At 34.4% G+C, this 26,855-nt stretch overlaps 2 protein-coding genes across 2 annotated transcripts in view; both read right to left on the bottom strand.

Moving 5' to 3' along the window:
- Positions 1-26,855, bottom strand: part of LOC117687312 (talin) — a 105,171-nt gene that overhangs the window by 3,031 nt on the left and 75,285 nt on the right. Inside the window, 2 exon segments of the mRNA XM_066078783.1 lie at positions 690-829; positions 2,348-2,470. Of these exon segments, the coding sequence (XP_065934855.1) occupies positions 690-829; positions 2,348-2,470 (263 nt within the window).
- LOC105346452 (disintegrin and metalloproteinase domain-containing protein 10 homolog) lies at positions 5,520-26,362 on the bottom strand. Its single transcript, XM_066075906.1, has 14 exons — positions 26,194-26,362; positions 18,419-18,554; positions 18,192-18,313; positions 17,807-17,990; positions 16,353-16,449; positions 16,026-16,199; positions 14,470-14,631; positions 11,967-12,168; positions 10,270-10,332; positions 10,062-10,086; positions 9,909-9,922; positions 9,586-9,758; positions 6,011-6,191; positions 5,520-5,701 (listed from the first exon to the last, which is right to left on the bottom strand). The coding sequence occupies exons 1-14, from the start codon at positions 26,252-26,254 to the stop codon at positions 5,520-5,522; spliced, it is 1,776 nt and encodes a 591-aa protein (XP_065931978.1). The 5' UTR covers positions 26,255-26,362.

Raw genomic sequence — 26,855 nt, 5'->3', positions numbered from 1 at the left:
TTTTTTTGAATTGGCATTCATTTTTTTTCTATGAAAATATAACGTCAATTTGACTCTACAGACACAGGAGTTCTAAGTATAAACTCGATTTTTTTATGTTCTTAAAATAGATCCAATGCCGACTGATAAAATAAGGGTACTCTATCTGAGGCAAAGTTACAACCTAAATGATCAAAATTCAAACTTTTTCTCAACAAATGGTTGTAGAGATGACAATAATGAATCCCCTTCATAGTTTTCCGATTTTTAAATCATCAAAATAAGTATGTAGCTGTCCAGTTCGACAACTGTTTTGAGTGATTAAAAAGGCATTGTCCTCTTCTTGTGTGCATACTTTTTAAACAAAATGACATATAGGACTTCATAATTATTTCATTTATATCTTTTGACATCATTTTTGGCCAGTTGTGGACAGAAACAAGCTAGCTCAAGAAATGTTTACATTATTATTCTCAAATGTACAAAATGGCCGCACATCCCCCTTAAATTAGATATCTTTTAAATAAGAACACAATCACAATGATCCTGAAACAAACAACACCCCTGATGTTACTCAAAGTTAGACAAAAACAGGTCTTATGTTAAGAAAATGAAACTGTATTTATTTATATTTATCATATATTGATAAACATTCTGAAGAAAGACAAACAAAAAAATACGGAGATTTCAATGAGAAAACATGTACTCACAATAATCCAGTCTTTGATAGACGAAAGGGTCTCTTCTCCAAAAATAAGGTTCTTCAATCTTTCTAGGGGCCCGTCATTGTCGACACCACGACATCTGTGAAATACGTCACAATAACCGCGATAATTGTCACAAGGAGTGCCTGAAATGTAACAAAACGTCACAATTACAGCGGTAATTGTCACAGGTCGTGTCTGAATTGTAACAATACGTCACAAAAACCACAGTAATAGTCACAGGGTGTGCCTGTAATGTACTTATACGTCACAATAACAACGGTAATTGTCACAGGGCTTGCCTTATATGTAATAACACGTCACAATAACCGCGGTATTTTTCACAGGGCGTGCCTGAAATGTTTAATACGTCACAAGGTGTGCCTGAAATGTTATAATACGTCACAATAACCGTAGTTGTCACGGGGTGTGCCTGAAATATTATAATACTGCGGTAATTGTCACAGAGTGTGCCTGAAATGTAATAATATGTCACGAATACCACGGTAATTGTGACAGGGTGTGCCTGGAATGTAAGAATACGTCACAATAACCGCGGTAACTGTCACAGGGCGTGCCTGAAATGAAATAATACCTAACGAAAACCACGATAATTGTGTGTGCCTGAAATGTAATTATCTGTCAATGGTGGTCATAAATGGTAACAATGCAAAATTTATTTTTTAAACAACAAAGGATAAGCTAGAGATTTTAAAGTTATGTGTTTCGTTCGCTATGTAAGGTTATGCTGACATACCACCATAATTATCGAATAGTTATGAAACTGCCTGGTTAAACTCTGCTATGATGAAGCAAGCACTAAAACAATACAAGTTATATTTCATTATCTTTACATCAATGAGATGATGAATATCTCAAAAGGTCCGCTTAAATAATGGAAAATAGGATAAAAACATTTCAGATGATTTTGTTTGACATTGACCTATGACTAACAAATTTTCTGTTTGACATAGAACTTTACCTCAAGCTCAATACCTCGGTTTTGTTAAATTTACGCAAGATTACGCCAATGGGAAATCTATCCTTGCAACTTGGCTTAAGGTCGCTGCACACCCTATACCCATATGCTCAGTTTAGGTGAAGTATGAGTCATATAGGTCTAAAGAGAGAGTATATATGGAAATCATGCTATGAAACGTTTTTGTGTGGTCTGATTATGACATTTGCCCTTGACCTAAAGGGCAGTCTTTTAGTGTATTGTAAGCCAGATTGGACTGAGGGGAGAGAATATATGATCCTTACAAAGATTGAAAAAAACCCTGATTATGCTATGACCTTAATCGTTGACCTTAAAACCGTTAAACTTGGTTCTATGTAAAGTTTAAGCCAGATTGTGTCAAAGGAAACAAAGATATGTTTCGGACAAGTGATCTTGGAGGAAAAGACGGACATACTAATCACTATAGGGCGCCTGCAGAGCAGGGCTCTAATTAGGAACCTTGCAATGAAAATATGTTTTTTATATTTTAAGAAGGGCAGACTTATCACTATAGGGCGACTGCAGAGGAGCGGGGCCCTAATTAGGAACTTTGCAATGAAAATATAGAAAAGTTGGCAAAATAAAGAAGAGATGTATCACAAAATATACTTTCTTGATTTAAAGAGTATAAAACTACAAGACTCGAATTAGACATAATGAATACCTGCAGCTACTGAGATTTCTTTCTTAGCATCCAATCTTGAGTAATTTTTCACTTCATCTACAACAATTTTAAACTCGTGCGGAATATGTTTATCGTCTGAAACATAGCATGTATCATTTTCATCTGAAAAAGAAATTAAATCATTTCAATATTATTTTTATATAATAGCAAAATTAAGCCTACTGATCTTCATCACAATCATTAGGCAGTAAATAAACAACCATAGGATAAAAGAAAAAAATGTTTGCAGTTACGTGCTTTTGCAGGCGAGGTTGCAGAGTCTTAGCTTTTGGTTATCATTTAGAGAACCGTCATGGCTGATATAACATTCGTCCCATGTAGAGTTGTTTCCTATCTTTTTACAAAGTGATCCCTCACATACCTGTAATATATAGGAATCATCTTGGACGGAAGCATAGAATAATGTTTGCGCAATTTGAATTCTAATATCTTTTTGAAAACAATTAGACTATCAACGTATGCCTAATGTTTCAAATCAGACACTGCATGGTTTCAAGCTTACCCCTTGGATACAGACTTGGGAATAACCATTACAATACGTCATATCCGGTTTTATCGTGATGCCTGGGCATGTTGCATTTACACCAGTATTTTAGTCAAAGAAAAAATATAACTAAACAAATAATCCAAAAGTGTTAGAAATTGCATTGTATAATCAAGCCTCAAAAGTCTATTGATAATTATGACTTGTTGTGTATCTAAATCTTGCCGCCAAGGCAAACTGTTAAAAAGCAAACTGATGTCGCGTTGTAGATCGCAAAATGGAACTATAAAGATTTATTTCTTGAACAGTACTGCTTGTTCAATCCTTTAAAGAAAATCGGATTCATTTAAAAGAGACGTTAATTAACTCATTACTAAAAAAATGATTACCTAATCTGCAATAGTATTACAAAATAGTATATTACAATCAAACGAAGTTTACCATATCTACAGACATTGAGGCTCTAATATCTGGCACCGTCTCATTAAACAAATTTTATTTATTTTTATATAATAACAAAACAAAAGGATATTCACAGATCTCCTCCTCACTGCATTCTGTGGCGGGGCGGCACACGGAACTGTTGGTGGCGGGTTTGAATGTACACGATTCACTGCAACATGGTCCCTGGGTGGGGCTAACATAAACGTGTATTTAATATATGTGTATTATACGATAATAGAAGACTGTGTAAGGATCTTGAATAAATGCATACAATGCTACCTTTAATACAATCGCAACTTTACGGGCCTTTCCGGCAGGCTCGGAAAAACACCTCGAATGTATTACCTAGGCGTCCATGACAACCCCCCTTTTTATAAAACTTGATATAAATACAACACATTTTACGATCTTTTGAGATGTAAGATAGACTTCATTAAAGTTAATGATGTACCCTAAAATTTAACACAGAAGCGACTTATAAGGCTGTCTAGCCGATACTTATTTTAATGGGAAGCGACTCCATTTTGTATAAAATTCTAACATCCGGTAATGTTAATACATTCGAGGTGTTTTTCCGAGCCTGCCAGAAAGGTCCGAAAAGTTGCGATTGACCTTAAATAAACAACAGGCCCATGGGGCCACCTCGCTCACCTGACCAACAATGACTTTATATGGGCGTTAAAAGGATATTGTACCATATGGCCCCTCGGTAGAATAACAAAAAAATAAATATTGTAAAGTATTCGAATTTTACACTTATTTTTTGCATACACTTTATCTTTGACATTGTACCTTTATGGAATACCATTTAAATTACAATAAATTAAAAAATAATCCTATGCAATATATTAAACTAAACATTTGGTAGTGGTTCACTGTTAACTCACCATTCCCATTTCCCCCCTCCTAACCCCCCCCCCCCCCCCCCCACACACAATTTATAAAGCGATCAAAATATTTGAGAGCATATAGGTACATTTTCTTTCTCAATTACTTACTAGTTATTGTATTTCTTTTTTAAAAAGATCATTATTGTAGTTATTGTATTTTATTTAAAAATTCCTACAGATGTGGAAAATAAAACTGTGCCTCAATGAGCTCAATTCCTTAAATTATTCAAGAATTGCATTGGTCTTCCCCATTATAAACGGCTGTTCTTTACCCGGCGTAAACTCTTGTGACTTTTTAAGCTTACTCACTTGACTGCTAAACGCATTCCAATGAAACATGTTGCCACATGACATTTCAAATAGCTTATTATAGTCAATATATTGACTGGCATATCACTGTATTTTATTAAGGCCCACCCATTTTGTTCATTTTATTCAAAACCAAACAAATGGCTATCAACCAGGATGATTTTCGCTGCAATATTTTCTTAGGAATAGCGGTAATACCTTTATGCCTTCATCCCCGAAACTAAATGTGTCAGAACTATGGAAACTGTTTTAACAGTGTCGTTATTTACTCGTGTCTGAAAAACTATCGAAATTGGTGTAGAATTCACATAATTCGTCGTATAAAGACGGGAACCAAGAAAAAGTTACAGCATATCATCTATTATTTTTTGTTTACAGATATTTAACGTTTAACGAGACTTTTCTAATTTGTGTACAAACACTGAATTAAGAGCAAAACCTTGTACCTCGCATATAATGCAAAGCTAAACCCTCAAATATGGCTGCCTCAAACAAAGAACCTCGTCTATGGAATACCGAACCCGAAGTTATAAAATGATTGAAACATGCACTTTCTTTATTATTATTTTCGTAAAAACTCAGTTTTGAAACAGAATTAGCCCATAATTTTTGCAATTTATATTTTCCACTCCATGAGGATTATTTATGCTGAATAACGTTGAATATGACTAAGTAGTTCTCGAGAACAATATTTTTAAAAATGCACCCACTTTTTTTCTGTTTAGAGGTTTTTTCCGCTTTAAATAAAGATCGGTCTTTTATTTCTGCAATTTATCTTTGCCTTCTCATAAGCATGCTTTGTGAAGAAATTTGGTTGAAATTGGACAAGCGGTTTTAGAGAAGTTCAAAATGTAAAAAGTTTACAGACCAACGGACGGACAGACAGACAGACGCACAGACGGACGACGCGGACAAAATGTGATCAGAATAGTTCACTTGAGCTTTCAGCTCAGGTGAGCTAATAATAATGATCTTTTTTTGAATAACTGCATGAAAACAAATCTAAACAAAAGATATACTGTTCTTACCTACACTGTACTTTGTGTCCTGTCCCATTGACCTTCAATGTACACCTGAGTTTATCGTCGTTGGGGTTCAGGTTGTCCCTTGGGTGACAGCATTGATCTGTACAGTCGTCTCTGTACCCACAGTCACACTCTTCCCCCTTCTCTTTTATACCGTTACCACAGAACGCAGCGTCCGAAGCTGCAATAAAAATATTACATCTATTTAAATAAAAAAAGTAGAATTTGTCATATAAACACTAGATTAGTTAAATAGTATACAACATAAAGCAAGGCCCAGCTTTACAATAGAAGTGTGTATCTATTACTGCAACTACAACAGGTGTTTGTTATCATTTCTAGATTTTAGGATTCCATTATCAATTAATGCTGGGTCCGGTGCCAAATATATATATATATATATTCTTGGTCTAAATATTCAAATACAAGACGTCATATATTTTCCGATTTAGATTTCATGTTTGTTCATCAAATCTGTTTCAGCACATACCTGTAAAACAGTTCACTTTTCCATTTATCTGATTCACTACAGAGTTTAAAACCCGCGTGATGTTGTCCCTACTGCATTCCGAGAAAAGCTCGTTGTTACGGAGGTTGCCCTTGGTAGCACTTGGATACATGATGTAATTTCCGGCGTCCCCACCAGGAGCGCAGATAGAACCGCTGTCGTGCTGAGAAAAAAACCTTATACTGAAGTATTTTGCAAAATGACGGGATGACACCTTAATCAAGATACTGGATTTCAGAAATCAACTACAAACATTCCTTTGTTAAAACGGTTACTTATATGCCAGAATATGTGGAAAATCAAGAAAGAAATGTGTTAACCTACTTGTAATTTGAATAAAAAGACGCCAGGATGAAGTTGCTCAAAACACTGGTTACTGGTTACTGAGTGCCTTTAAGTCCTGGTTAACTTAACCAATAGTTTAAGTCGACAAGTGTTTTGGCAACTGGTCCAGACTAAATATCCATGTCTTAAAAGCGTTTTGATTAGCACAAATTGATTTTATTCACAGGGCGAAAAACAATCTTTAAGCACGTCCTTAAAGGTGGCTTAAAGGTGACTAAAAGGTGGCTTAAAGGATATACAATCTTTAAGCCACCTTTAAGTCACCTTTAAGCTGAGCTTATAGGTCCTTAATGTCCAAACTTCTTTAAGTCACCTTTAAGCCATCTTTAAGTCACCTTTAAGCATCTTTAAGTTGTCTTTAAACCATCTTTAAGTTCCCTTTAAGTCAGGTTTGATCAAACTGAACAATAAAAACATATATTAAATGCAAAAGCTCTTTTATAGGGATGGGAGGGGGTCATCCGAGTGATAATGTAATTTCCAAGGAAGGGGGGGGGGTGTTCCAGGCGGTTTTAATTGTCGCTCCATTTAACACGGATCGCTATCATCAACACCGCGTCGATGGACTCAAATTGCCGTTATAAAATTCTTTATAAATTTTTTTTTGGTTTCAAAATTATTGTAGGGGTGAGCGCAGTCTCTGTATCTTAATCTGTACATGAAACTAATTAAAGTATGTTTGTTTCCTATTATTTATTAATCTGTGAAATCTCTCCCTCTCTCTCTTTCTCTCTCTCTCTCTCTCTCTCAGTTCATCCGGTTATTAAACAAAATAAAGATAATGAACCAAAAATGCATGATTTATTTTGATAATCGGTTTAAGGTTTGTATTTTTTTTCAATTTTCATTATTTCTAGGTCTAGGTTTTGTTATATCGGGCAGGATATTACTGCTATGTTTGTCTAGACATAGTTTTGTTCGTTTGTGTATATCTAATTAGAGTCTATTGATTGTCCAATTTAAGAAAACCCCTGGAACTAACACAGAATATACAAGATGTACACAACAGTTGTGTCGTGTGCCCAGGTGCACGTTTGTGTATATCTAATTAGAGTTTATTGTTTGTCCAACTTAAGAAAACCCCTGGAACTAACACAGAATATACAAGATATACACAGCAGGTGTGTCGTGTGCCCAGGTGCACGTCAGGGTTTCTAAAGGCGTTGAATCTTAGTGTGTACGAGTATACGATAAGTCTAGTGAATAAAAGTTAATTTACATTTGTAATTCATTTTCAAAGTATTATTTCCTAGCTCTGGGTTTAAAAAATGTTACGTATTCAAATTAACGAAATCTTCAATACTATTTAAGAAAATCTATTCCCATTAAATTACAGAAATATATAACTAAATTACGACTATCGTCACATCGCCTGGCTATTGAAACTGGTAGATATAATAACACAAATAGAGAAAATAGATTTTGTCCACATTGCAAATCTAGTGTTGAAGATGAAATCCATTTTTTATTTGTTTGTCCTCTATACAGAACATTGCGCAGATTATACATGAAAGAATATTATTATAAAAAAACCTTGTATGTTTAAATCAACTTTTTAATACTGACAATGTTAAAGATCTCTGTAATCTTGGCAAATTCATCTCAAAAAGTATGTTATTAAGGGACAACTGTATTACATAATTGTAGTCTTTTGTTTTCTCAACCTGTATATGTAACAGTAAATGTTATTATCTGTACGTGCACAAGTTCTCCTGTAAATACACTACCACCTCATGTTATACATATGTCATACTGATAAGCTGTAAAGCTTAAAGAAATAAAGAATTGAATTGAATTGTGTATATCTAATTAAAGTCTATTGTTTGTCCAACTTAAGAAAACCCCTGGATCTAACACAGAATATACAAGATATACACAACAGGTGTCAGGGTTTCGAAAGACGTTGAATCTTAGTATGTACGAGTATACGATAAGTCTAGTGAATAAAAGTTAATTTACGTTTGTAATTCATTTTCACAGTATTATTTCCTAGCTCTGGGTTTCAAAAATGTTACGTCTGCAAATTAACGATACATGTATATAAGAGTAAAATCTTGAGGCTAATTAATTAATGTACCGGTGATCATAAATAGGGGTTAATTTTTTAAATATATGTATAAGGGTAAATAAGTCACATACCCAGCCTGGTACATCATACAGTTGTACGTACAAGTATATGTATACATCATTTGCAATTGACACATGCAGTAAATACGTCACCGGTAATTGGTAATATTGTTTGTTATAGAATTGATAGTTTAAAAATCATGTATACAATTAATATTTAAACATACTAGAACGGCGCCGCGAACATGAAAACCGGGAAATTGCGGGAAATTGAACAAATACCTTAATAGTTTCAATGCATTTAATAAAAGAAATTAATGATTTCATTTTTATAGCTATAAATTAGATGAGTGTATATCTACTCGGTTTAAATTTATTAACTAAAAAACCTACTAGTGAGCCGAACGGTTTCCATTTAGGTATAATATATTTTTGTTCACTGAAAACCAAGTTCCTTATTTCATTCTAAATACATGCATGCATGTAATTTATAAAATAGATATAATTGATTGTTGCAAACTGAATGGTTTGTCAATGGTTTGTCAAAATCTTTTCAAGTAAACACATTCAATACATTGATTCAATATCCACTGATATATAGGATATAAAAACACCTGTACATATGTAAGTTACCATGGAGCAGAGGAAGTGTGGTAATGCTAGCAAACAAAAGGTACCGTGTTCGATTCTCGCCGTGGGCGGGTTTTTTTTTTCATTTAATTTTCTAGAACAAAAACCGTTTTTAATACCTTTCCTTTCATAAAGTTAATACATTTTGTTGGTAAATTAAGCACAATATTGAATTAATTTTTTTAATGGCTTAAAGGTGGCTTAAAGGTAGCTTAAAGGTAACTTAAAGGTGGCTTAAAGAAGTTTGGACATTAAGGACCTATAAGTTGTCCTTAAAGGTGGCTTAAATGTGGCTTAAAGATAGTCTTTAAGCTGCCGTTAAGCCATCTTTACGCTTTCTTTAAGCCACCTTTAAGCAACACATATAGCTTAAAGGTGGCTTAAAGATCGTCTTTAAGCTACCTTTAAACACGTTTAAGCTATCTTTTAGGAGAACTTAAAGATGGTCATTTATCCTGTGATTTATTTAATAAAAAGTAGTAAAATAAGAAAGACTTAAAATAAGTCAGACTTACCGGTGATCCAAAGTTGTGTCCCACCTCGTGAGCAAAGGTGAGGTGTGATACCCGCGGTGGGACACGGCGGGCGTAGTTAATGAGTGTGACGATGCCGGTGTTAAGACTCTTCTGTACAGTGCGGCCCTGTTCTCTTATCGTCTTATACCGCTCACATACCCCGCCCGCGGCTCCTGCAATACAGAAAGTCACCACAATTACTACACAATGTGTACAAACAAGGCTTATACCGCTCACATACCCCGCCCGCGGCTCCTGCAATACAGAAAGTCACCACAATTACTATACAATTTGTACAAACAAGGCTTATACCGCTCACACACCCTGCCCGCGGCTCCTGCAATTCAGAAAATCACCACAATTACAACACAATGTGTACAAACAAGGCTTATACCGCTCACACACCCTGCCCGCGGCTCCTGCAATACAGAAAGTAACCACAATTACAACACAATGTGTATAAACAAGGCTTGTACCGCTCACACACCCCGCCCGCGGCTCCTACAATACAGAAAGTCACCACAATTACTACACAATGTGTACAAACAAGGCTTAAACCGCTCACACACTACGCCAGCGGCTCCTACAATACAGAAAGTCACCACAATAACTATACAATGTGTACAAGCAAGGCCTTTACCGCTCACTCTCCCCGCCCGCGGCTCCTACAATACAGAAAGTCACCACAATTAGAACACAATATGTACAAACAAGGCTTATACCGCTCACACACCCTGCCCGCGGCTCCTGCAATACAAAAAGTAACCACAATTACTACACAATGTGTATAAACATTTCTTGTACCGCTCACATACCCCGCTCGCGGCTCCTGCAATACAGAAGTCACCACAATAACTATGTGTACGAACAAGTCTTGTACCATACAACGTGTACAAACAAGTCTTGTACCAATTGATATCTAATTGTTTTAAACTTTAATCTACAAATAAATATACACAAGTTTTAACGTTATCCGGACACCAATACAAAAATTAGACCATCATAAGCATTGCAACCTGTGTTTTAAGGCCAAACGTTACACACCTCAAAAGTTATACGACAGAAAGATCAGGTTTAAGCAATGAACTAGTTCAATTTATTACGAATTTTTGCAAAGAAGTTCATAAGATATTTAAGAACGCTTCTAGACATAAATTTAATTTGACATAAGAATATACATCAAATGAACAAGTTAGTTTTATCTTATTTTTTACAAGTCATGTCTTAACACACTATAGAATGTTCTAAGTTCGGTTTTGGGTTTGGTCAAAATATAAGCTAAGGTAGATTATAACAGTTACCACAATAATTATACAATGTGTGCAAACAAGTCTTGTACCGCCACACACTAAGCCCGCGGCCCCTGCAAAACAGACAGACATTGGTGTCTATAACTGTTTTTACAACCCTAAAATCAAAGTACTGAAGTACTGAGGGGAGTTGATTTTATCGATTATCAATTATTTTAAAAGCAACTTATTTTGCATGGCAAATTAGTTTCTAGTCTGTATTTGAATTACACTCTTCTCTATTATATGAATTTTTAGACTTTTCCGACAAAAATTTCGAGAAACCCCATATGAATGATGTTGTGTAATATTTAAAGATAGATTTCAAACTATGTACTAGTAATCGAAACAATATTAATTCTAAACATCGTATGGATCCAAGCACTATTGATATCGAACGCTCGGCTGTCTCCGTTAATCGCCGACAAGCAAGAGAGCCTCTCTGTTTGTCGGAAATTTACGGAGACAGCCGAGCGTCTGGTTGAACGAGACTTTATTACACTCTGGCGTAGGAACACATGAGACTACAAAATGTCTAAAATGTGCGTATTATATAAAATCTGACTATTTTCAAAGTGTCTATAGATAAGTTTCCTTGAAAAATAATGCTTCAGCATACGTTTAATCGGATTTTTCTATTATTTTCAAGAACTAAGTCTTGTCAGCGGCGATGATTTGTGCTTAGGTCCAAACAGTGTTTCACATTCGGTTTGCCAGAGTAACTGCATAGGAGAGTTGATTAAAATCAACTCCCAAAAATCAGTTACCAGAACCGTACAAAGCCGTAGGTATTTTGTAACATTACAACACAAATATGTCGCCTTTACCCTGATTTGTAAACGAATCTCTGGCATCCTAATAGAAATTTATATAATTCAATACTTAATTGTTTTAAACTTCAATGTACAAATGAATATAAAGAAGGTGTAATGTTATCCGGAGAATATTTCCCTATTAGTTTGCTATTCAACTTGTGTTCCTAAGGATACACGTTACACTGCCCTGATTCGACAAAAATCAGGATTCAGTAATGAACTAGTTCACTTAAATAAGAACATTTTGCAAAGAAGGCCATATGAAATTATGAATTACCAGAGGGTGATCCCACCCAGGCTAGTCCAAGGGTGCCGCCCGAGAAGTCCCGATAGGTGAACACGAAGGCCAGACAGAACTCATCGTGATTCTCCAAAGAGTTCAGGTTCAGGAAATTACTGACGTCAATGTTCGGGTTACAGAAGCTGAGTGCACTAGTGCGGAGATAAGTGTTACAGTTCAGTGATTCGTCCGTCATTATCTGAAACGATAATAAGTGCACGAGTACGGCGAGTGTTACAATTCAGTCACTCGCCGTCATTATCTGGAAGACGAAAGAGTGCAAGCATTTGGAGTTATATGTAATATTGCATAGGAGTACGCCCTGTACAGTAGTCCATTAGTTGATGAGTTCGCAGTGTTACACTGTAGTAGTAGGAGTAGGCCCTGTACAGTAGTCCATTAGTTGATGAGTTCGCAGTGTTACACTGTAGGGCAAAATGTTTCAAATCTGTTCTGCATCATTGATCACTTCGTAAATTGTTTACACAATATGTTTGTATCATTATAAAAAATTTAAAGCCAGTCACCGAATCCGTAACAAATATTATGACATAGCTCTCTGATTGGTTGGTATCCAACATTCTAGAAATAAATTAATTTAAAAATGAGTTTTTTCACATGACCTATGAGGTAAACGTATCATTTATTTATTTTTTCTACAATAGAGTAAAATAGATCAGGAATTTCCAACTGCTACGATTAGTTATGATAATCATTTTTGTACAATGACATGTGGAGATAAGAACAGTGTTCAAATTCAAAAGTCCAAAAAAAACCTACAAAACAGTAGCAGAGCGAACACGGACCTCTTAAAAAAATAGGGGTAGGATCAGGTGCCATTGAGGAGTGAGCATTCACTGCTGACCGGTCACACCCTCCGTGTGCTTTTTGTCGTAATCGAAAACAATAGAAGTCGACGAGTCTCATCATGCTTTGCTATGACTTTCACTTAAAGAAAGACGACAATGTGAGGTGTCTACAAAGAAGATGGGTGGATAAGGCGTGTAAAATGCCCATACGCGGTCGGACAGGCTACTGAAAAATTAAAGTATCAATAAATCAGATGGTTTTTCGTTAAATCATTTAAAACAATATATATTTAACGAATCATTTAAGTATTGAATCCTTATTTTTTGAAAGATATAGTCTCATAACTGTAACGGTGTGTGCATACAAATTGAATAACGCGCGTTAGCGCGTTATCAGAATTTGTTTGCACACACCGTTGCAGTTTTGAGACTATATCCTTCAAAAAATAAGGATTCAATGCTTATATTTACATTTTTTACCTTCTTGCCTTGGACGCAAATGCGAATTATACCTCAAGTTACTATATTATCCTATGGGTAAGTTCAAATTAATGGAAGAGCCACAGTAACAGCCACAAGCGTGATATTTAATTTTTGCTTGTGACGTTGTATTTATCAGCGTTCAACGTTTGTGACGTCACAATTAAAACTCGTGATTTAACGTTTTAGTACCCTGTATGTGCTATGGTGCTATATCTGCAGTAGCTTTACATGCAAAATATATGTGGAATGTAAATATTGATTTTTAACCTATAGGTATGTTCAATACTTGGAATATGTTGACTCAAACAGGCGTATACGTATCAAAATCTGCAAATATTGTCATTTTTAAGAACTTCAAGGCATTTTCTTTTATAGAGTGGGTCTGTGCTCCATATTTTTCTCATAGTCTAATTAAGGTCTATTGGAAAACAAGCCGATTTCAATCAACAAAAACGTGGAGAGATGACCCACTATACTTTAAAAATATCATTTTGTATCCCAACAACTGAACGTATTGAACAAATAATACAAGTCCGGTAGTTCGTGGCCTTTGTCACACATAATATTTAAAAAGCCCACTTTGCTGTGTCTGAAATGGCTCAGTGGTTTGAGTACCTGGCATAAGCTAACCTTATATATCTAGGGATTTTATGTTACGGGTTCGATGCCACGAAAATTTCCGATAATATTTTGTTTCTTTTTTTTGTTAAATATATTAAAAACTGACTATAGTTAGAAATTTTGCTTTTGCAAAGTTGTATTATAATATATTTGAATAGATTTAATTGAGGAAAAATAAATTTAAAATTGTATTTCACTACTAAACCGAATGGGCATTTGCAGCATCTTATTCCCCCATCTTCTTTCACTGAATTATATAATTAAATTTTTATTGCTGTTTTTGGTCAATACAACGATTAAGGCCCCCTCCAGGTACAATACTTTACTCGGCCTCCGGGCTCTGTGAGGGTTATAAACCTCGGGTACCTATATCATTGCACTGACCATAAAAAAACAACAATAATTATTAGTATCATGCTCTTTCTTTTGCCTTTCATGCCTACAAATCAGTAATTTGTAAGTTTAAGTATTAAAGGCATTGCAAGATATTTTAGTAAAAACAAATGACCAACACATGTTATACGAATCAGCATCTCACGTTGAGACGTTTTATTTCCGTTATATACCTGGACAATGTCCTTACTTACGGTTGTTCGCAGAATTCTAAAATTGATTCCTTCAAAACATGGCGTTTGAAGTGTTGTGGCAGGGAAAAAAGTTTCGAATTTGGTGTTATTGTATATCTGGTTAATGGCGAACACGTGGGTCGAAAACAGGGCCATAATCTCATTGTTGGCAGCCGCTACACTCTAAAAATAGATTGAAAATCACGAGAATCGATTATGTAATTCTACCACAAATACATATTTGTTGCACTAATAAATGATGATGAAAAAAAAATCAAAATATATCCTGTACTTGCGCCAATTTCTAGATATGCTTTTAATTATAATAATAACTCCTTATTTTCCTGCCATCGTATATGTCTCTGTCCTCAAAACATTAAATGATTATCATATCATTTAATATTTATTCGTTTGATGAGATATCGGCGCTTCTGATTGGTTGAAAAATTTATTTGATACCTGCATCAATAAAATTTTTGCCGGATCTACTTTTCTCAACTGTTCTGATTTAACACTATTTATAGAATGGGAATTTCCAAGATAAACACTGTCAACAAAATGCAAAGTTGTGTCTGTTTTATTGTCTGCAAACAAAATGCAACCTTGTGAATATAAAAACTTGAAAGTTTAACCTTCAAAATTAAACAAAACACATTGTTTGATTCACGAAATAGAAAATTAAGCGTCTTCTCACGATTTCGTCTGCTTGAGATCAATAAACATTTACAGCGAGGCTGGCTGATTCTTTTCCAGGAATTTTATAACGAACAAATAGGGCTATAAACTTTCACAGTAACACTGCTGTTCAAATTTGGTAACGATAATTTTTTTAATTTACACACGTAGATGATCGGTCATCAGAATAAGCGTCGTAAAGAAATGCTATGAGTACTCAGTAACTAATGCATCAACTCCTTCGGTGCATTCCAAGCGGCAGATATACCATTTAAGTACATCACTGGCTATCTAGTTACCACAACGTTTACAAAAGTCGCTTATACATACTGTTCTTTGTCGATATATCAGCTATTTTCGTCCACGATCGCCTTTCCTTGGATGGTTATGTCCAGTTGCATATTTCAGCGATCTCACATGAAAACTAGTTTTATTACGAGTTTTTCTACACAGTGAATAATATCACAAGCTATCGCATGTATTTTCCTTTCGTTTTCAATTTAGCCGGTTCAGATTTTATCTCACTATTTGTGTTAAATCCATTAAATTCAGCACAATAGCTCTGCATCAGCTGAAGGCGCATCCATTTTGAATATTGTTGCTGTTGTTGTTTTGTATTCATACGCGCCGCTTCATTTATATTATTTACATTTCTGATCAATGACACTTCACATTTTTTTATTTGAAAATGTTTAATTAAATGATAAGAAATGAAGATAATAATTTTTCTATTGATCGACGTATCAAAGAAAAAATTGACCGGAAAACTTTTAGTTTTTGTTTTGCTACGCGCATTGATGAAGTTTTCCGGTCAATTTTTTCTTTGATACGTCGATCAATAGAAAAATTATTATCTTCATTTCTTAATTGAATCGGGAGAAATAATCAGGACGCATGCGTACCCCCAGTCTGTCCCTAGTCTCGTTGAACAGGACCGGGTCCGCCCTCAAGTAAAGGTTACAGGTGCGCTTTGGTTTGGAATAACAACTGCCAGGTGCTCTCTTGTGTCTGTTAAACTCTGTATTTGAATCCCGACTGTAAATATTGTCCATTGTGACGTCATCATGGACGTCGATCTGTGATAAAATAGGTAATTTAACATCGTTAATTTGTTTTTGCCCAATTAATTAAGCATACTCAATCTTCTGCGTGAAGTTTTGTCAAACAAAACAAAAACTAATTTTTTTTTATATTTTTTTTTGGTAATAGGAAAATAATTGTGTACGAACGCCGTCGTTTGAGGCGGGTTGAGCTGATGCTGTCATCCACTCTTTGTATTTATCAAATCCACAGCTCCCATGATGTCCCACATTGTCCCGTTTGTGTCTAGACAAAACAAAGGAATACACGTGTGTATTATATATATGGAAACTATTTAAAGGAAAGCTGCAAAAGATCCCCTTATGTATCATAATCAAAAAATTCAAAATTAATACCGTCATACCGGTATTAAACTCAAAACAATATAAGTCATATTTCTGTTTACCTGTAAGGGTCAACATGTTTGTGTTTACCTGTAAGGGTCAACATGTTTGTGTTTACCTGTAAGGGTCAACATGTCTGTGTTAACCTGTAATAGTCAACATGTTTGTGTTTACCTGTAAGGGTCATCATGTCAGTGTTTACCTGTTCAAGTTAACATGTTGGTGTTTACCTGTAGGGGTCAACATGTTTGTGTTTACCTGTAAGGGTCAACTTGTTTGTGTTTACCTGTAAGGGTCAACATGTTTGTGTTTATCTGTTATGGTCAATATGTTTGTGTTTACCTGTAAGGGTCAACATAATTGTGTTTACCTGTAAGGGTCAACATAATAGTGTTTAACAGTGGGTCAACATGAAGTGTTTACCTGTAAGGGTCAACATGTCAGTGTTTACCTGTTCAAGTTATTATGTTGGTGTTTACCTATAGGGGTCAACATGAAGTGTTTACCTGTAAGGGTCAATATGCTTGTGTTTATTTGTAAGGGTCAACATGTTTGTGTTTACGTGTAAGGGTCAACTTGTTTGTGTTTACCTGTAAGGGTCAACATGTCAGTGTTTACCTGTAAGGGTCAACATGTCAGTGTTTACCAGTAAGGGTCAACTTGCTTGTGTTTACCTGTAAGGGTCAACTTTTTTGTGTTTACCTGTAAGGGTCAACATAATTGTGTTTACCTGTAAGGGTCAACATGTCTGTGTTTACCTGTAAGGTCAACTTGTTTGTGTTTACCTGCAAAGGTCAACATGTCAGTGTTTACCTGTAAGGGTCAACTTTCTTGTGTTTACCTGTAAGGTTCAACATTATTGTGTTTACCTGTAAGGGTCAACATAATTGTATTTACCTGCAAAGGTCAACATGTCAGTGTTTACCTGTAGGGTCAACTTGTTTGTGTTTACCTGCAAAAGTCAACATGTCAGTGTTTACCTGTAGGGTCAACTTGTTTGTGTTTACCTGCAAAAGTCAACATGTCAGTGTTTACCTGTAAGGGTCAACTTGCTTGTGTTTACCTGTAAGGTTCAACATTATTGTGTTTACCTGTAAGGGTCAACATAATTGTGTTTACCTGCAAAGGTCAACATGTCAGTGTTTACCTGTAAGGGTCAACATGTCAGTGTTTATCTGTAAGGGTCAACATGTTTGTGTTTACCTGTAAGGGTCAACATGTCAGTGTTTATCTGTAAGAGTCAACATGTTTGTGTTTACCTGTAGGGGTCAAGGTTCAAGTCCTCCTCTCGGTAGATGACGGAGTGAGCGTGCGTTGGAGGGTCGTGACCCCGGAAGTAGCGGCTGGCCGGCTCAATGAAGTATATCTTGTCCTGAGAGACGACCATCACCCCTTGGAACAGTCCGTCTAGGACCGCCCCGTGAACGCTGCCCCCGGGGACTCCTAGTCACGTGACACAAAAAGAAAATCAAACATTGACGCTGTCGACGGTTTTAGACATTACAACCCTTTTTTATCCCCAGATTTTAGATGCATTTTATTTAAATTGTTATTTTTTTTCAATGACGGTAGGAGTAAAAGATAAGTTTGACATTAAAATATGTTTATTAGTTATGAACAGAGTTTTAAATTTCGAGAACTCACCGCGAATTTTGCCATCATATATAAAAGATGTGTCTACGTGACTCTCCTTGCCATCTGATTGGCGGAATTTGTGATCATGCGCAAACACGCTGTCCGACGGGTAGAGGTCCAAGTGAAATTTTCTGAGAAGAAATAAGCGCAAACCACGTAAATGTATTCAATGTTTTTTGCAATGCCAAACTACATTACAAAAATATACGCTTAAGATAGCATGCAGAAAGCATTACCTCCCGAGGGCTGAGAATTTAAGTTCGATAGATTTATCTGTGGATCTTTTCGCTCTGAGATGCTGGTTAATAAGCTCTGTGACGTCATAATGCAGATCTTCGTAATGTCTGATATAGTCGTTAAGAATTTTTTGATCTGTAAAAAAATATTTAAAAAATGAATGTAAAAAAAATTATAGATCTATGATAAAATAATCAACTTAATGCGCTATGTCGACTAAATAAAAATAAAAGATGAAAACTGTAAAATCATTAGGAAAAAGATAAATCTTTCCTTCACTAACCACCCCATCTATCTAATTAAAATTAGACCTTTTATCTCGCTCTCAGTATTATGGTTACGTGCAATAACCATGTAACAGAAAATTAGATGAAAGGTCTATTTTAATTAGATTACCACCTTTTATCCTTTGTCAAATGAAGAAAGACACTGGCCGGCTAGGTGTCTGACATATGGCAAGATCAACAAGAATCGACATGATCGATACAATATTATCAAAAACCTTTTTATAAATGTAAGTCAGAAATTTCAAAAAGATATTTTTGCTCATAACTAAACGATAGATGTACAATGTATCCTCAAATTTCTTACAGAGTATCTAATCAGTGAATATATATCTATCGAAATGTGTGTATATTTTATTTATACTATTTAGCTATGTGTCTTATACTTCATATGTTTTATACAGGACCACAATGTTAACTAGTACATTGTTACTTATTGTGCTATCCTTGGTTGTTATCATTATTTAATGAATAAGGAAGCATTCTTTGAGAATTATGAGGTGAAATTTTGGTCGGGGCGTGATCAAATCCAATAAAGCCCGAAGGGCTTTATGATGGATTTGATCACGCCCAGACCGAAATTAAAACCGCAAAATATTCAAAGAATGATTCCTTGTAACTTATATTTTAAACTAGAAAAAAGTGTTGGATTTGTATCAAATAAAGTGCATGATTTTGAAATAATATCCAAGAAATGAAAATGAGCATGCATAAAAAAGAACAATCAGAGAGAGAGAGAGAGAGAGAGAGAGAGAGAGAGAGAGAGAGAGAGAGAGAGAGAGAGAGAGAGAGAGAGAGAGAGAGAGAGAGGGAGTTGTTAGACGAAATGAAGAGAAACATCAAATCTTTGCAAAAAGAAAAAAAGACATTAGGCAACTAAAAGATTCAATGGTTGATCTGCAATGTCGCTCTATGAAATACAATCTAGTGTTTACGGGGCTGGGTGGCGAAACAAAGGAAAGTGGAGTTCTGTAAGGTGCATCGGTTCGGTCGATTTCAGCAGAACAGGAGCAGACCTATTGTAGCGAAATTCCTTTATGAAAAAGACAGCTGCAGGTCTGTAGCTCCCGGTCTGAAAAAATTTGAATGGATCCCAGGTCGTCCATCCGAATTTTTTCAGACCGGGAGTTACAGACCTGCAGCTATAAAAAAGACAGATTAAGTCTCCTTGAAAGAGCCTATCAGTTAAAAGGAAGTGGATTCGGTATAAATGAACAATTCCCGCACGCTTTTGAGGAAAGACGAAAACAGCTTTATCCTAAACAAAAATATTTTAGACATGAACATATCACCTGTAGACCAGTTTTGTGGTACTGTTGTCTGGAAACTTTTTGGACATAAGAGCAAACAGGGTAAACCTATTTTTGTATCCGCATGTTTTATACAACCATAAATAATAAATACGATGACTAATATGCATAATATTAGTCATAATTTTAATGTTTGAAAGTCGGACGAAAATAAAATTTTACTTTGTGAAAAGAAAAAGGTTTATAAAAAAAAACAGTCCAGAAGTTTAAGCATAACTACCAGCGATATCAGGGAAACAAATGGAATATCTAAGAAAATGTCACCCCCCCCCCCCGCCCAGGCAGTTTGTTTCGTTTATTTAAGAATAATTTAATTCTGATTGAAACGCGCTTTCTGATTGGCTAAAAAATTATTTTATATCATATAAAGAATGTTGCCTACGTCATAGTAGGACTAACGTCAAAAACGTATCCATACGCCTGACGTTACGTTTGAATTTTTACAATTTTACGTCATTTTAAAGTTCAAATGACTGTTTTTATCTACAATAAAGAGTAAAAATATTAAATTATAAGCAATGAATTCAATATTTATTAGATTTATCCGATATAAAATGGTTTGAAACAGTTTACGCTTTTTTATAAACCGCTTCGCGGATTATAAAGCATAAACTGCCCCAAACCATTTTATATCGTATAAAACAAATAAATATTGAATTCATTCCTTAAATAATAAAAAATAACTTCAGAGTGATGTTATTTTTTATAATATCGGATTACTAATTTATTCCGTACAAAATGTCGTCGTTACACAGTAAAATACGTTACCCTTGACGATGCATTATATCAAAGTCAAAAATACTTTTGATTTTTTTCAAAACAAAGAAATTTCCGTAGATTCCATAATACAAAATAATAATAAAATGATAGATTGAGATAGTAGGTTTAATGTTATGAAGAATATTGACCTAACTCTTCTGGCATTAAATTCATTGGAGGTTTTTTTTTTTAACATTTTAAGAATCTTTTTGAAAATGTAAATAATACTAATTATGAAAACACTAGTGATGATTATGATTATGATTTTTCACCATGTTATGAAGAGTTAGATGTGTGCATTTCAGAATTAGAGGTTGAGAAAGCTATTTTGAAACTGAAAAATAACAAGAGTAATGCTGAAGATGGTGTAATTGATGATTTTATGATTAAGGTTATGATACCTTTTTGTGTAGATTGTTTAATATTATATTTGACTTGTTTTTACCCAGACAATTGGTCAAACGGTTGTATTGTACCATTTTTTTTTAAAAAGTAAGATGCAAGATTTAAACAATTATAAAGGTATCACACTAGTTATTTGCTTAGCAAAATTATTTACGAGTATTATAAATACTAGATTGTTAGAATGGGACCAGAGATAAAATATCATTACTGATGCTCAGTTTGGTTTTAAACCAGGTGTAGGTACAATTGATGCCATATTTGTACTTCAGAATCTAATATGTAGAACTTTTAAAAACATAACAAAAGATTGTATTGGAAGAAAATTGTTTCGTATTATAAAGTCTATCTATAAAAATGTAAGAGCATGTGTCAAGCACAAAGGTATATTTACAGAAACATTTCGAATCTCATCTGGAGTTCTACAATGTGACATATTGTCTACATTATTATTCTCAATGTACCTTAATGATTTTGAAAGATATTTTTTAATAGTAACTGTACATCAATTGAATTACAATTGATTAATTTGTTTATATATGTATGCTGATGATACTGTCCTTTTGGCGGACTCGCCCGAGGGTCTACAAGATATGCTGAACACATTGCACAAATATACTGATGAATGGAACTTATCTGTTAATGTACAAAAAAAAAAAAAAATTGTAATTTTTAGAAATGAAAAACGTGTTAAAGATAATGAAAAATTGGAATACAATAGCAAATACATAGAAGTAGTGAATCAATTTAACAATCTTTGTATGTTGTGCAGCACGGGGAAATAAAGCAATGTTCAGCATATCCAGTAAAATGAAAGATTTGAATTTTAATGTTGAAACTCAATTAAATGTTTTTGATACCTATGTAAAAAGTGTGCTAAGCTATGGTGTTGAAATTTGGGGATTCCATAAAGACCAAGATGTAGAAAAAGTGCATATAAATTTTTATAAGAGGGCTTTGGGTGTCAGAAAAAAATACTAGCAACAGCGCAGTATACTATGTTTTAGGTAGATTTCCACTAGAAATATTCAGGAAACAAAAAAAATTTAAATACTGGTTAAAATTAAGAAACAGTAAAAACTGTATTTTAAAAGTATTCTACGAAGACATGGTGAAAAATAATGACACATAGATTTCAATTGTTAGGAAAGAATTGTGCACCTTAGGTTTGGCCAACTTATATCATAGTACTATGAAAGAATCTGCTTTAGAAATTATATATGATAGAAAGTTTAATGTCTTTAAACAAAAAGTTGTTAACGATATAAGCAATGCGTCAAAATGTATATTGTATAAACATGTAGTTGATTACTTTTGTTTACAAGTTTATCTACAGAAATCAATTCATGTAAAATATCGTAAATTAATTACACGATTACAATTGTCTTCACATGACTTAAAGATTGAAACAGGGAGGTATGATAATTTAACACGTGATTGTCGAAAATGTGACTATTGTAACTTAAATGATATTGAAGATGAATTTCTCTTTTTACTTATTTGTCCATCACTTCGTAGTTTAAGAGAAAAGTATATTAAAAAATACTACTCCTGAAAACCAAGGGTTTATAGAGTTATACAGTTACTATCTTCCTCAAATACTAAAGAACTGTGTAATTTATGTAAATATTTATATTATGCCAACAAGCATCGAACTCTTAATGTGAATAATCAAAATTGATTGTGTACACTTTGTATATTGCTATCCTATTTGAAATGTATGTTTACATGTATAACCTATGAGATATTTGTCTCTCGGAATAGAGAACTTGAACTTGAACAGAAGAAATTTTTAAATGGATTATTTGCACTGATTGTGGTATGATATATTATGTAAATTTGTTCAAAACTTGCGGAATTTTGGTTTATTTTTTGTTTACAGTAAAGTTTTTCGTAAGTATCATATGCACTGCAGGCACGTAGAATCGGGGGAGGGGGGACTTTTTTGCACAACAAAGATTTTTAAGGAATTTACACACACAAAAATGAATTAACATAGAGTTGCCCCCTCCCCCCAACTTTTATCGGACCATGTAAAAAATTGAATGGAAAATAAGGAATAAACAGTGAAATTAAAGTTAAAGGTATACTTGCCCCCCCCCCCCCTCCTCCACGGATCAGGATTTTCAGGATTTTGTAAAGTAACCTTTTATTCCTTTTTTTATTTTTTTGCTTGTCAAGATTTTTGGATGAGTCTGCCCCCCTTTCCTTAAAGATGCTACGTGTCTGCACAGTAGCTACATAGCTACATGTATATATATATATATATATATATATATATATATATATATATATATATATATATATATATATATATATATATATATTCTAACCCAAATTTTCTTTGTAAAGCTATGTATACTGTATGTTTGTTTTGCCATAAGTATACACCTTCGAAAAATACCCCAATTCCGACAGTCACGAGTAACCTAGTGAATTTTTCATTCTCTGATAAGTTGTTCTGTCCGTGCATAATTTAGTCAGCACCAGCAGCCAATCAGCGGTCAGCTCAAATGACAATATATACACCAATAAGAAAGTTTGTTTATGCATGACGTAGCTGAAAAAATTGAACAGAAAGAGCACAACAAATTCGTTTTGATAATAACTGGTCCTATATTATTAAGTCAATCTCTTACAGACGCCAAGTTCGTTTCGTTTTTCAATCAAAACGTTCTTTAATCTGTTAAATTTTAAAACTTTGAGCAAACAGATAAGTAAACAAAACCGTAAGGCTCGTGTCTTAACGGTCCGACGCTTATTTGAGTTTACCAAAGGCGGAGGGGGGGGGTGTCTAAGGCATACTTTTGGTAATTTTATTATGTAAATGTAGATTTGAATATGGACCCCCTACCCCTCCTCTAGACCCGGGCATGGCGTGCGTAATCTTAGATCAGACTAATCTTCTTGATTTCAAAGAGCCGTGGCAAAGTGGCCAGCAATGAAATAGACAGGCCTACGTCACTTTGCTGTTTGATACAACTACCCAAATTCCAAGCTCTTGTTAAATGGTTCTAAACGTGTAATGTAGAGGGGCGGTTTTATAATTATAAAACCTTATATATTAGAAAAAGTGTGTTTCTTAATAAGAGAGAGTAGGGGATGCAACTGTATTTGAATATTTGTTTTTGTTTACATTTTTACAATAACAGAACGTCGCTTATCGAGTGGATACTGTATCCAGGTATATATTATTTGTGGAATCTTAGGTAACGAATCTGTATTTTATCGTAAAGCCATTTCGGCGATCTATCAACTCGTTTCTCACTTTGATTGAATTATAATCTTTAAACAAACAGATAAAGTGTATAGAACTCTAGTTTTCGTATCTTAACGCAGCAGTTCTTCGAGATTACAGTCAGTCAATACAATGTATATGGAAAAGCGTGATCTGTGTATTTACACCGGGAAGACAATGCAAACTGTCCACGTCCTGTAAGAGAGAGAGAGAGAGAGAGAGAGAGAGAGAGAGAGAGAGAGAGAGAGAGAGAGAGAGAGAGAGAGAGGGAGAGATAGAGAGAGACAGGGAGGGAGAGAGAGAGAAAGAGAGAGAGAGAGAGAGCATGGAACATGTTTATTGTTTTGTTCTTATGGCCAAAAGAATGAAGACTCATTTTGAAACTTAAATAACCAGATTCGTTTTTTATGTCTATGTTAGAGATGAATGAGATAAATTACGATATAATTTCAAAAGAAAGAAAGAAAGAAAGAGAGAAATACAGCAAGAAAGAAAGAAATACAGACAAGAACCTTGAATATTATAGATTTTGTTGATGTTTTACATGTATGGATTGTATCTCTTATTACAAAGAATTAAGAGAGCTACTAGAGGGTTGTCGGTGTGTTGGTCTAGCTTTATACAATGTACAGCAGAAAGCGAAGTTTACCGTTTGTGAAGTACATGTAAATGAATTGAACTGGATTAGGGCTTTTTATTTGGAACTGGGTAAACTGAGTTTATTTATTAACAAACATTTTTCATTGCTTATATAACTTAGTTTATATGTATAAGATACTTAAATTTTATTTCATTAGGAACATATTTTTTGTTCATCTTTGAGAGAGCACGGTGGTTGTGTCAATTTTTAGACTATTCTGATCTCCTTTAGAAAAAGAGCTTTTTTATAAGTGGATAGAAAAATACAGTTAATTGGAAAGGTAAAATAACTGATTTTGTTTCTTTACTAAATAAAAATTCTTATGTAAACAATTCAAGACTTAAAACATAAGGCTGATCCTTTGGTTAACGCATTGATCATCCAGCCCCCTTGATATTGGTTTACACATTGACATTTCATCATATACTTTTGTCATTTTTGCTCTCTATATCAGGACATTAGCCTTCATTTAAGTCATAAGGATCACACATAAGTTTAAGGTATAATATACCCCGTATTACCTACATAGTATAAAGATGATCTGAGAAGGGTAAAGAATGAGTGATATAAGGCGGGTTACACACTGTTGCTTTCCTTTTTCTATCAATTAACATTGAAGTTAGGTATATACAAGAGTGTTTTAATGAGCAACGCCATAGACCATACACAGCTTGTATAGACGGTATTTACATGTGAAATGATCATATCCCAATAGGTATTCAATACAAACCTGTCAATAGCAATGAGTACGGTAGGACGTTTAATATAGGTATACAATACAAACCTGTCAGTATTGAGTACAATAGGATGTTTAATATAGGTATTCAATACAAACCTGTCAGTATTGAGTACGGTAGGACGTTTAATATAGGTATACAATACAAACCTGTCAGTATTGAGTACAATAGGATGTTTAATATAGGTATTCAATACAAACCTGTCAGTATTGAGTACGGTAGGACGTTTAATATAGGTATACAATACAAACCTGTCAGTATTGAGTACAATAGGATGTTTAATATAGGTATTCAATACAAACCTGTCAGTATTGAGTACGGTAGGACGTTTAATATAGGCATACAATACAAACCTGTCAGTATTGAGTACGGTAGGACGTTTAATATAGGTATACAATACAAACCTGTCAGTATTGAGTACGGTAGGATGTTAATCAGTACCGATAGAACCAAACACAGCCTCATGATCACCGACTTATCCAAAACATCCTGTCTAACAATGGAGTCTCGGCCACTTCCGGGATCAGATAACGGGACATATACAGAGGTACTCTCATATCAGGGCAGTCGAGGACTAGTGATAAGCTCAGGTACCAATAGTATATTAAATAATTTACAATATCTTTGCGTTTATTTCGGTGAATGAAAAGAATTGGTTATCTTTAATAAGCTTTGAGAAGCTTCTTATGTTAGCTTCACAGTGCAAGCAGTGCTTAGTAATTGTAAGTAAATCACGATTTAATTAATTTCATGCGACATATAATTGATCACGGTATACAAAGGTAGAGTGTTGTATTTAAAAAAAAAACAAATTTATTCTTTGCGATTTTTGTTTTCCTTACGGAAAAGGATTCAAAATAATCGTTTGAACGTTTGTGGAATATCAAATCAAAAGGACTGTAAAACTCAAAACCATCAATGATTTATTCCACATTAAAATTACAATAGACAATTGGACACAGAAAATGACCACATAGAGGACATGAAAACAACAAGTGTTTCATAAATCTAAAGAACTGAACATTCATTTAAAACAGATATCATTAAGATATGATTATTCATAACA

This window comes from Magallana gigas, chromosome 1 (genome assembly GCF_963853765.1).
Source record: "Magallana gigas chromosome 1, xbMagGiga1.1, whole genome shotgun sequence".
Lineage (NCBI taxonomy): Eukaryota > Metazoa > Mollusca > Bivalvia > Ostreida > Ostreidae > Magallana > Magallana gigas.
This window is presented reverse-complemented; position numbering and strand designations above follow the sequence as displayed.